This window comes from Osmia lignaria, chromosome 1 (genome assembly GCF_051020975.1).
Source record: "Osmia lignaria lignaria isolate PbOS001 chromosome 1, iyOsmLign1, whole genome shotgun sequence".
In the NCBI taxonomy this organism is placed as follows: domain Eukaryota; kingdom Metazoa; phylum Arthropoda; class Insecta; order Hymenoptera; family Megachilidae; genus Osmia; species Osmia lignaria.
In genome coordinates this window covers 12,799,710-12,812,057 of record NC_135032.1, presented here as the reverse complement: position 1 = coordinate 12,812,057, position 12,348 = coordinate 12,799,710, and the positions used below count along the sequence as shown (strand labels likewise).

The 12,348-nt window shown below is 38.1% G+C and overlaps 1 protein-coding gene across 3 annotated transcripts; it reads right to left on the bottom strand.

Moving 5' to 3' along the window:
• Positions 1-1,395: 1,395 nt before the first annotated feature.
• Positions 1,396-11,089, bottom strand: LOC117606286 (uncharacterized). Of its 3 annotated transcripts, none has more exons than XM_034328586.2 (7): positions 10,832-11,089; positions 10,012-10,271; positions 5,083-8,756; positions 4,600-4,664; positions 3,815-4,433; positions 3,469-3,586; positions 1,396-3,377 (listed from the first exon to the last, which is right to left on the bottom strand). In XM_034328586.2, exons 2-7 carry the CDS (start codon positions 10,241-10,243, stop codon positions 3,175-3,177), a joined length of 4,911 nt encoding a protein of 1,636 aa, XP_034184477.2. In that variant the 5' UTR covers positions 10,244-10,271; positions 10,832-11,089; the 3' UTR covers positions 1,396-3,174. The 3 variants fall into 3 exon arrangements, with proteins under 3 accessions (XP_034184477.2, XP_034184478.2, XP_034184474.2); XM_034328583.2 differs by having other exon boundaries at positions 1,398-3,377; positions 10,012-10,226; XM_034328587.2 differs by lacking the exon at positions 10,012-10,271.
• Positions 11,090-12,348: the final 1,259 nt, after the last annotated feature.

Below are 12,348 nucleotides of genomic sequence, written 5' to 3'. Positions count from 1 at the left end.
TTTCAATTAATTTAGAGCAACGACTCAGGCCCGCATATTCGGGGGAAAAATTGGCACGGTGAAATTGGAAATGGAAATTGGAACGGAAACCGACCACCACGCGTATCGTTATTCCTGCTCTTTCATCCGCGCGTACACGCTCCTGCAAATATAATATAATATCTCGTGAACAGCTATAAACATTACCACCACTACCACTAACAGCTACGTTATTACGTTGTTCCAGTGAAAACATTTTGTTAAGACGCTTATCCGTTTCGAAACAATGTGCCATTTATTTCGCTGAGAGAATAAAGCTAGGAAAATTAAACCTCTAATAAACTTGATTCTGAATAGAAATTTTATAGCTTGTTATTCGATTGAAATAGTTTTGAGGATATTAATGGAAAAATGGAAAAAAAATTAATGTAATCCTTTCAAGTAGTATTTTTCCTAGAAAAACTTAATCATCCCCCATATGTATACTATAGATCATCAAGTGGATTAATATGATAGGCAAATTTTATCGGATTAGCGGAACACGTTCAATTAGTCTCGCAGATGGTCTCATGTATAATTTTGTAGGAGGATCAATAGGATGAAATGATAATCAGGATGAACGAAATATTGGTGGAGTTGGTCAATTATTGGCTGCAGGTTAAACGGGTTAAAGATAGCCGACGCTGGACACTCGGGAAACGGTGAAAATACACTTGCGCGTGCATGCTGATGCCAGCGGAAGCAATTAGTGGACCGAGTGCGAAATCGTGTAAGCGATTCTTGAATAAATAACAGAGCCAACCTTTCGAGGCTTTTGTTGTCCTTCGTGTAGCGCGGGTACGTGTCTTGGAAAAAGTTGCACGAACGAAAAGACAATAGTTACTCGTCTTATTGTCGTACGTGTACATACTTCGTTCTTTACTGTACTTTGTACTTTGCTGTTTAAAGTACATCAAGAACACCATACACAAATTATTGGATTGAATAAATAGTCTTCGTTTTTTTCCTTAAGAAGAAATTTAAACTAAAATGAATTTTTCCATTTTCCTTCTGTTCTTCTTCCTCTTCTTCTTTCATTTAAATAAATGTTCAAACACGAGGAAAATTTTCACGATGGAAGAATTTTTATTACATTAGTAATAACGAACGTAACAGAGGGGGTGGTCCACCCCATTCGTGGATAGATAATCAAACAGCAAAGAAACTGTCGATAGAATTTCCGATTCGCCAAGGAATCCATAAGTTAGCGTTTTAAGAGAGGCTACTGTTGACATGTTCGCGAATGTATCAAGATTGTACTCGGTAGAATATAAATGGACGTGATTCGTGTACATTGGCTCGTGTACAAGGGAGAAACTACAATGGAGACGTTCGATACTATGCACAATTGCGAACGATTCGCAAACATACAGCAGTGTAAGCTGAGGGGAAAATGAAATAGGTGAAGTTTGATCCTGCAAATTCAGAAATTTTGAACAATGTTACTGCAATGTTACGTAGGTTCTATTGAATAAAACAATAATTAATTAAACATATAGCAAATTTAATAAGCGCATTAGAAATGTACAAAAATAATTATCATCCATTCGATTAACGTAAACCGAATCATCTTATAATCTACTGATTCATTTTACAAAAACAAATATTAAACTTGTGTGAAGAAATTTGCTTTTTTTTTCGATACGCATACAATTTCTCATGGGAGATCGCTGTTACACTTGTGACAACCATAAAGTTTCGTCTGATATGACACTTGTCGCCTAACATGACAAACAACATAAGGCGATATACGAAATTTCAAGTCACAATATTTTGTGTTTTATATAAAAGAGCACCAATTTATGTTGACCGCCAGAATAGAGCTAGTATTTCTAAAAAACGGATACATCTCTGATTTTCTTGTGTCAAAGTTACATATGGGTATATGTGTAAGGCACTTTGAACACACCACAGTGATTATTTCTCCTCACTTGGTGGCAATTGGAACGAGATTCATAACCACCGGTGTGTGGTGGTGTGCGAGCCGGGAATGTTGGCTACAGGTGGTCCCGGGCAAATCAATATCGTTCGCGTGTCTCTCGGTGAATACGTGAGTAGTGGTCCGAATGCCCCTTCGCAACACGCAGCCTCTGTGATCCCACCCATAATGATAATGATGATGGTAATGATAATGAGACGATGATATTGCACGCCTCTAATAAGGCAACCTTTCAAGGTGTCCTCTGATTTCAACCCTTAATCACTATGGCGAAGGAAATATAACATACAAGATGTATGTTTGGCTCTATTTAACATATATCATTTTAATTAAACTCATAGACGGACATCTAGAAAAATTTCCTCTTCTTTCACGTATAGCTGCGTGCTTAAACTTCTTTTACTTAAAAGAAATTGTAGGGGGAGAAGTGTTTCATTACTCGTTTTATTTGTTCATGTTCTTCGAGTCCCAGGCTAGAGGTTCTAAGTTAGGATCTCCCTAGGGCCTAGGCTCTCCCAGAGTTCTCCAAAGATCAAAGGCATATGGTGAATGAGACTTCTCTCTCCATACTTAACCAAAAGAAGCCTAAGTTGCCCTTGAGCGTAATGATACACGTAACACATCGATTCAGGCGAGTCAGATATAGAAATAAAATATTAAGGGTGTGGCTCAAACTGGTAGCCACAATTTTTTAATACAGAATATATTTTTTGATATATGGATCACAGTATGGCACGAAACGTAAATATTAAGTTAGTAACAATAACAAAAATTATGCAATTTAATGTTTCAAGAACTGTACAATTTTTGTTTCTATTTTCACTTACTCGTATATCGCAAACAAATAAAGACAATTACACGAGTATTTTACAACTCGATAACTAATAAAAATTCGATTGCAAATTGAAGTCCAGCTTCACGGGAAAAATTGTTTTGACTTGAAACAAAATTTCCAAAAACAAAAATCAAATTGCCTTTGAAATCGTTAGCAACTGCAGTACACATTAATCAATTACATAGAACACTTTTACCGTTCACGGTTCGACTCCAACACGTGTAAAATAAACAAGCAATCTCTCTGCAGAAACAAAAATTCTCTCTGTTAGCGATACTCGATTTCAGAAATTATATAGATGAAATTATACAATGTTTCTGGGTCGCTGTTTTAGCGAACTTGAATGGTAACTTGAATAAATAGGAAGACAATTAATAATTCATCACATCGACATGTTAGAGGTGATATCAGAATCTTCGTCAGGTTCTCCTTCGACTAGGAAATCCGGAAATCCAAGTGCTAGAACTTCCACAGTTGATAATTCTTGAAGATACGGATAGAATGATACCAATTTGTATTGACTGATACACTGCACCACCCACTCATGGACAATAGGAACAGCGCCTGCCTTTTGGTACCATTTCACTGCAAAAAGAACAAGTTTGAATTGTATCGCCTACACATATGTAATTTGATTCGCTCTTCGCATAATTGCAAAAGAAAATAATGGACTTACTGATAGTCTCGTAGTCGTGAATGTCCGCCTGTATCATGATGATCTTCAGCTTACTCTTTTCCGCGGTTAGATCATTCAAGGAGTCTAGTACCGTAGCACCAGCGGCTCGTAGCAAGTTCTGAAGGAGAATGTATTTTTCAAGTTGTACGACTTGGCAGCGATTCAAGTTTAAATAGCGCGGCAAGATTGGATAGCAGGAAAAACGTAAATAAAATGCATCGCTCGGTTACTAAGACATCCTTAAGAACTACTGAGAAGATTACTATCGAATTCTATCAGAATTATTATTCAATGCTACCACGACTAGACTATTTACATCGATGAAAATTTATCCAAGAAATTTTACCTGATATTGTTCAACAGAGACGTCAGCGTAGGGTCCTTTACACAGGAAAGCGAATCCTTCGAACAGACCCTTCTGCCTTAATCGCGAATTTCGCGGTCCGGGCTCTAACGTAAGGCAATCAACCGCCTCGTAACGTTCTTCGTTTACTAATTTCCTCTCCTTCAAGGAATCAATCACCCATTGGTAGCTGACGATCCACTTCCCGTGCGCGATACCTTGAAGATACTTAAGGGTTTTACTCGCTCCATTGTTCCCTTCGTCCACCTTCACGATCACGTGTGTCACCTCTTCTTCGAACTGAATCAGATACTTAGCGTTCATCATTCGCGCTAGTTTTTTCACCTGTTCCACTTGCGAAAGTATCAAACTACTGCACACGAAACATAATTTTCGCGTTTTCGAATTGTTCATAATTCCCAGTGTAGTCTTCATACGTCTAAGCGATGACTCGTTGTTTATCGGTGCTGGCTTTATCGCGGAGTTGCATTCGATCCTTGACGATGATTGTTGAACTTTTGGAGTACTTTGGTATAAAGGATGGATGCTTTTCCTGCTGCACGGAGTACTTGGTATGGTACTTCTTGTTGACGATGATATCACTGAACCTTCTCGGATCGAACTGTTGATGTAAATTAGTTTTCATATTATTTTTATATTCTTCAGGGAGAATCTATATTTATGTCTCTAGTATACTAATAGCTCTATCGATTGAAGAATATTTGTGTGTGCTAGAAAATGGTTTGCAAAAGAATGGAAGCAACGAATGGAAGGGTCGTTTTACTTACTTCTTTGTCTTTGTGTCAGGAGTGTTCTCGACAATGTCGTCTTCGTCGGCCGAGTGTTCGGTGTCCTGGATATTTCAAAGCAGAACAAGTCTTTGAGAATGCTTATCTAGTAAGATAAGGATGTTCGTTTTTGTTTATCTCATAAGCAGACGAATAGACGATTATGCATCGTATAATAAATGTCAGCAGATAAATAGGACCGTGTAATTATAGACCTAAATGTTAATCGACTAATGAAATTTTCATTAGTTTCACGAGCAATTGAATTCTGATTTATAAATTTTCATTAGTTTCGCGAGCTATTGAATTCTGATTTATAAATTTTCATTAGTTTCACGAACTATTGAATTCTGATTTATAAATGAACAGTTTAAAGCGATCATGACGATTGAAACACGGCATGGAAAAATCAGCCTGGATCGAGACGTTATTGTGATGCAAAGAAGATTATATTTAAATTTACAAAAGGAAAAGAAAACAGACCTTATTCCTATTATTCGTCTTCTGCGGCGTCTTTTGCTCCTGTCCCTTCAATCTAGACGAATCGCTCGAAAAAAGAGGTTTTCCAAACAAATCCTCTTCAAATTGTTTAATCAACAAATCATGTTCCGTGACGTTCATGAGTGAGTCTTGTTCATAATCCACCTCTTTCATCGTCAAATCATCGTCATCCACATTTCCCTGCAGCCCAACAGCAGGTTTCTCATGATCAGAAGTCGTCGAATTACGCATGGATGATTTATCTGTCCCGCTGATCCTCCTCTTCACCTGCTCGCTAGTTGATTCTAATGCTTTCATTTTATCGTTACTCTTGTTATCCTTTATCATAGTGACATCATCATCGCTATCGCATCCGTACAACATCCTTTTTCCTATACATTTATTCTCCTTATCCGAACTACTAGATCGATGTGCCAGCATGACGTTCTTGTTCAACGAACGCGCATTCGAACTTCCGGTGACACCAGGTTCGTCACGATTAAACGCTGTTTTAATCTCGTGCGCCTCCAAGTAATCATCGAACGCGTTGGTATCAAAGTTCAGCTCATTAAAATTATCCGTAATGGTCGCTTCCCTCGTGTCTGCCTTTTTACTATCTCCATTTACGGAAGTTGTAGCGCTGTTTCGAATATTCTGGATCTTGTCGATGGTCGCGCCGAAGTCAGGTGAATCCTGGTCCACTTGGACCACTTTGTCCCATTCTTCGGTAGCCAATTTGGAGGCAAACTCGGACAGGTGTCTCGGCTGCGAGGAATGAATGTTAGCTATATTCGCCGAGTTGGATGCTGAAAGAGGTTTGTATACTTGAGCAGGCTTCGCACGAGCTGCCTTCGACTTGCTCTTCTTCTTCTCACAATCAGAGATGTTCAAGTCCTCGCACCAACCATTTACCAAGGATTCTAACTGGACCTCGTAGTCGGAATCCGGAGATGCTGTTCGCTTCCGCTTTGCTGGAGGGGAATCAGTCGAATCCTTCCTGTTTTTTACTGAAAGATTAGAAGAACCTGTGTCAGAACGGGCTGGTGACATTATTCTTTTGTACACCTTCTTGTACTTTTCTAAATGAGAATTTGATGTGTCTGAATCAGAATCGAGTGACACAACATCTGCACATTTAGTACTAGATTTGGACAGGACATTCTCGTCCTTGCTGCGAGTCGTTAACTTTTTCGAGCCCCTGATACAGGTAGTTTTTGACGAGAAACTGCAATCAGATTTAGAACCATCACCTTCTTCATCGGTAGACATCTTTTTTGATCTCTTCCTCTTGGCGGCTAAGTCGCAATGCGAATCATTGTCGGAATTCCCGGATGTTTTGCGAATCAGGGCTTTGGAATGTTCTCCTTTTACCTCTAACAAGTTATCCCTATTGTGATCGGTGACTTTAACAGCTTCGATGCGATCGCACCTGGAGGTTTTTTCAACAAAGCTGCTGGGTGAGTCGAAGGACAAGTACCTCAGCTGAGAATCGTTCGAGGGAGACATTAGTTTGACTGTGCTTTTGGACATTGCGTTCTGAGAGGGTGATACAACGAGTGAGTGAGGCTGTTCATCATTTTCGTCATTGGAGACAATCACTACATCCAAGGTGCAAGGTTTCTGAACGTTATTGATAGCTGGGACAGTTTCTTTGGGATTATTTTGTTTTACGGTAGCTTCTTCAGATACGTCCTTAGTCTTCGTTAAAGGTTCTGCCTCTGGCACAGTTAGGTCTTTAATATTATCTTCTGTTACCATCATTGAATCGTTTACAGTAACATGTATACTACTACCAAACGTGGTTTCTAATTTTATATTCTGGTAACACGGCGTGTTAAAATAATCTACAAAGTTACACGGTTTCTTGTACTTACTCTCTACATTGAAACTTAATAACGATTCGCGCCGAGTTGATCCCAGATATAAAAATTTAGTGCGTTTTTTACCGTACTTGAAAATCTTGCCTAACTTTTTAAACGACACCAGAGACCTGTCTCCTTTGTGTTTTTCTATTCTGATGGGATGAGACCTGTCCTCTTGTCTGTTGTCTTCCATAGTTCTTTTGGAAGCATTATTGTTAAGACCTTCATCAATCTGTCGGTTCAGATCGCGTTTGGCATCTGATAATCGCGAAGCACCGTTCGAAGGCGAAGAATCGTTGGACCTGCGATCGGTATTATGGTTGATTAAGGACAATCTACCACGATTCGAGGTCCGACTCGTTACAGATTGACATTTAGAGGTGGACTCGTTCATGGTGTTAGATAGCGATCGATCAGTGGTCATTTTATTGGGGACTGCTTCGATAGGCAACTTGGACGGTGGCGTGTGAGACATATTGCGTCGCTTCTTCAGAGGTAGCGTACTTTCCATTTGATCTTTATTGCCAGTCGAGTCGGGACGAGTCTCGACGTCATCTGCCGCAATGCCGATGATGTCGTTCATCCGATGACTGTCCAAATTTCGTATACGAACCTGCTCACCTTCTTCCAACACGATGAAAGAGGACTCCTCTACAGTAGAATTCTCCAAACGTTCTGCGTTTTTCTCTTCGTCGTTTGGTAGAGTTTTATCAAGATCAGATCGGTCTGTAGTAACTCTAGTGATGTTGATGGGCGTATTGGATCTTTCGATGCTTTCTTCTACGCGTTTTCTTCTTTCTTCGACGTTGGGCAGACTCTTCTCCAGGTTACGAAGATCTATAACACTTCTGACCATACTTGTGGCTGCTTCAGGGTCTTCACGACTCTCTACGCTCTTCCGTCTTGGAAGATCCTTTTCTTTGAAGTGATCCTTGAAAACGCCTGAAGGTACTCTGGATTCCCTTTCTCTTCTCGCATCCTTCGGCTCTCTTAATTTGTTAGCTCCTTCATCCACTGTAGTCTCTTCGTGTGATCGCGATTTGCTGACGTTCAAAGATTTCAGCTTTTTCTTCTTCTTTGTGCGCATCTCTTTGCCAAACTGAGCGACCGAGGACCAGTTCCTCTTCATCGAGGGTAACATGTCGCAGGGAGACGTCCTCTGAACGTCGGTCGATCTTTCTTTGCATTCTTCGCTCGATTTCGTGATTCCGGATGTAGTTGGCCTTGAATTTGCCTGTTCGTCAGGCAATTTCACCTTGGAGCCATGATTCCTCGTTTCGGAGGACCTAGAAAGACCCCTCTCTTCCTCATTATCCTTGTCCTGGTTGTTTGACAAGGATCTCCTCAAAGGGCTTTGACGTTGTTGCTGCTCTTCAGCCTCGTAATCTTCCAGTTTGTTGTCTTTGCAGCCCTGTGATACAGACATAGCCAAGGTATCGTCGAGATTGCACTCAGCGGGATGTTCGGGAATGATTTTATCAGGATCATCAAAAGCCTCGGTTTCTGGCAATGCATTTAACCAACTGTGCACCTTGGAATTCTCATCCTTTTCAGGCAGATTTTGATCATCGTTCGTAGTTTCAGCGGATAGAGGTTCGACACCAGAGAGGCTGTATTTAGACAGAAACTTCAGGATATCATTATTTTCGAAATTCTTTCTCTTTTTCTTAGAATATGTGCGAGGTTCCTCGTGGTTTTTCGATATTCGATTCATGCCGGAACAACTTGGTTGAACGTTTTCTTCGTAATGATAATCGGCGGTGATTGGAGAGTGACTCTCTTTGGTGTTTCGTGGTTTGTCCAAGTAAGAGGATACTGTAAAAGTTCGTAGATTCTTTAAATGAAATTTTTATGAAAAATGAAACTTGCAATTCTAATTCAATTAATTTTCAAATTTTTCATATCCTATTCGAGCGTTTCGTTTCAATTCTGTTAAAGTCTCAGGTGTTTGCACAGAAGGATAGCATTTTATTTGAAACTTTTACATAGACAGCTGTCTACGTTTCTGGATCCTTTTTAGCTCGTAAAGTGTCCATCCGCGGTTAGTTTCAAGAAGTTTTATTTGGTTTCATGGAAATGCGCGCGCGCGTGCTTCAGGCTGCAAGCACGAGAATGCATTTGGGAAAAAGTCGGAGTTGAGAGTTAGCCATTGAGAAGAACATCAGGAAATTGACCTATACATTGCAGTTCCGTATATTATGAAGGAAGAGACTTCGAAGTTGCATTTGTTTGATTATTTTCTTCGCAACGTATTATTTCATTTTATAAATACATTAGCGTCTGTGAATGTGATGAAAAATTTTACTTTTAAATATTAACTTTTTTATTTAAAAAACGAAGAATGACGGAGTGGAATTTTTTGTGGTATATGGAAATTAAATTAAAAAGTGTCTTTGATAACTACATATCGAAAACGGAAGCGTTTGATATTTTTAACAAACGTCATCGAATAAAAAAAAAAAAAAAAAAAAAAAAAAAAAAAAAAAAAAAAAATGATAGAGACACGTTAAACGTTCTCTGTATTCGATAGAACGTTACGAGGGGATAAAAAATTGAGCTTTCGAATGCCTTTGGTAAAACATAGGAACCTCAAAGAACAGTGAGAGTTAAATTTTTGAAAGTGCAGCTTCTTCACTCCGGGGAACGAATAGCTGACCCCGAGTGAACATGATGTTGTGGTAGATGCACCCGGCTTCCTCTACCTTTAAAGCTTCATGTTTTTCTTATCGAACGGAGAAAAAGTTTATAGGGGGAAAAATGTTAGCTCCCTTCAAATCTATTGCTCTGGTGCAACACGAGAAATTTATTGCTCTCCCGATACATTCTTTTTCTATTTATTATTTCTTCAATGTTATCTATCCGTTTCCATTTCACGGAACATTTAATTAAAAATAATATAAATCTGGTGGGTGTAGGATTAAATTTTCAATCTGAATTTATTGCTCTTTTAAGATCTTAACATAATATTTTAGGTGATTTTACCTCGATTATTTATTAATATTTTATTACATCAACGCGATAAGATGACTATCATAAACGTGATAAGATAGTGATCAATCAAGTTACTTACTATCAATGCCAGAGTCTATTTTAATGGCTTCGATCAATCGATCCAGCCGGTCTATGTACGTTTTCATGTCCTCGTCTGTCGAAATAGCACGTCGATGGAGGGCAGAATTGCATAGCGGACAGGATGCATTTTTGTTTTGCAACACTGTCTGGATGCAAGTGTTGCAAAATCGATGTCCGCAAAGGGTTTTCACAGGCTTAGATATAGTATGCAAACTGAAAGATAAAAGCATCTAATCCCTTACACACCTGTGCTTCAAGCTATAGCAAAGGGAATAAATTATGAGAAAGCTGAGGGGCAGTGCAATGAGTTTTGGAATATGGATGATGATCTATGTACAATGAAATTAAAATGCTTAAGTTACTTTAATTCCTTTGAGCGACACTTGAGTCTAATTGGAAAAATACAATTACATTTGGTAATGCAGATATCGGTTGTTACGTATAAAGTAATATATTTTACAAATAATTGCACCTTGTATAATAAATGTATTTTATTAATCATATCTTAATTACAACTAGGAAATTTCAATACTATATACTAAACAGACAGAGTATTATTACATAATAACTTAAAATTCACATGATATTAATTTTGTAAATAAAATTATAAAATCAAAGCAAGTTACGGACAAGATAAACTCAATATATTTATTTCATAACAAATACAATGTAATTTAAAAAATGATCGAGAACGTAATGAAACATAACCTCTACTAAGACATGAACCTATAAGATGAAAATATTAATAATTTATGTAATGAACATTTGATATTATTACACAGGCATCATGAACGTTTACATATTAATTATAAACTTACCAAATCATACACTGCAAACATGTCTGTATATTCTTTATCACTTTCGATAGTTTATCAGCAGTGGCGAAGACTTGTTCCGTCATCTTTTCTTTTTAATCATTATGAATAGCACGTCGCGAATGATTCAGTATCAGCAAGTCCACTTTGTTTTTAATCAACACAACGCAACTACAAAAACTACAGTACTTCCATTCACATTTTTGCCTTATTACTTATGCTCACACCGATGACAAGTGTCAACAGGTTTGCGCGCTTAGTTTTCGGATTTAGCCATGCGAACGTGATGGCGTTGCGATCTATCAGTCGATACGCAATATTAGAATCGACTTTAATATTGCCATTTGAAATAGAATTTTATTTAAGTATCACAAACTAATGATAAATATAAAGATAATTTCATTCAGTCGGTACGTGAAATAAAGTCTTCTTTGATATTATTTTATTTCGAAGTGCGTAATAAGCTTATCAATAAATCGTATACGAAACGTTCAGTTTATTATTCTCGCCGGTAGCTGGGGCTGCTGCGTTTGCCGCCAACCTCCATGTTAGTTAATGGCGGGAACCGGTAGTGCATGGAGTTGCGTAATCCGTGAAAGTTAATCGTGAAAAATTGAGTAGAAATAATGAGTGTTTCGGTACTAATCGCTCCGTATCAACAAAGGGATCAACTAATTAATCAAATTGTAAGCTAGTTTTACAATGTCTTTGCGTTATCAGCTCGTGTCAGATTTCGCGTCACTTTCACGTGTGCGATTACCTCGCCATTTTGTTAACATGCAAACATTTTCTTTTTTCAGAAGCCGTTCTTCCGATGATTAAGTTAGCATTATCGAGTTTCACCAGAGAAGAAGAAAGACGATAGTGCAGCGTAACATGAGATTCGCAGAAACGTGCTGTTGATGACGTTATGGGGTTGATCTTCCTTGCCAGTACTTTGTTCCTCTGCTTATGCGGTAAGTCTTTACCATGTCCTATTAGTAATACTTACAATTAGTACGCAATTGGAAGTAAGCGTGATATTACAATCACTAATTAACAAGGCGAAATAATTTACCGCTATAAGTGGTCAAGGTATCTTTTTACACATGAAATAGTCATTCCGTAAAATTTAATTAAAGGAAGGAAGTTTTAAAGTAGCTGTAAAGTTTTCCCTATGGGACCACTGCTTAAACTGCAGTGGACTAGAGTGTGTCCGCGCGATAAGAAAGTTTGAAATTATCATTTTAAAGCGCATCAAGAACAAAAATTCTATAATAGACCTGTTAAAAATCTATTTTTATTGTCTATTAATATATTTTTGTTTAAAATTGTATCATGAGAGGGTAGATGGGATAAATGATTGCATTCTGAAAAACAAACAACCGCGAAAATCGGTCAGCTTTTATTTACGAAACGTTCGTAAAAACAGTAAATCAAATTTTGAAAGTTTTCAATCCTTTTTTAGTGCAAACGATAGAAAATGGGTTTAGTTTATAGAGATGATAAAGTTTAGCTGTGTATGCTTTTCTTTTTTTCAA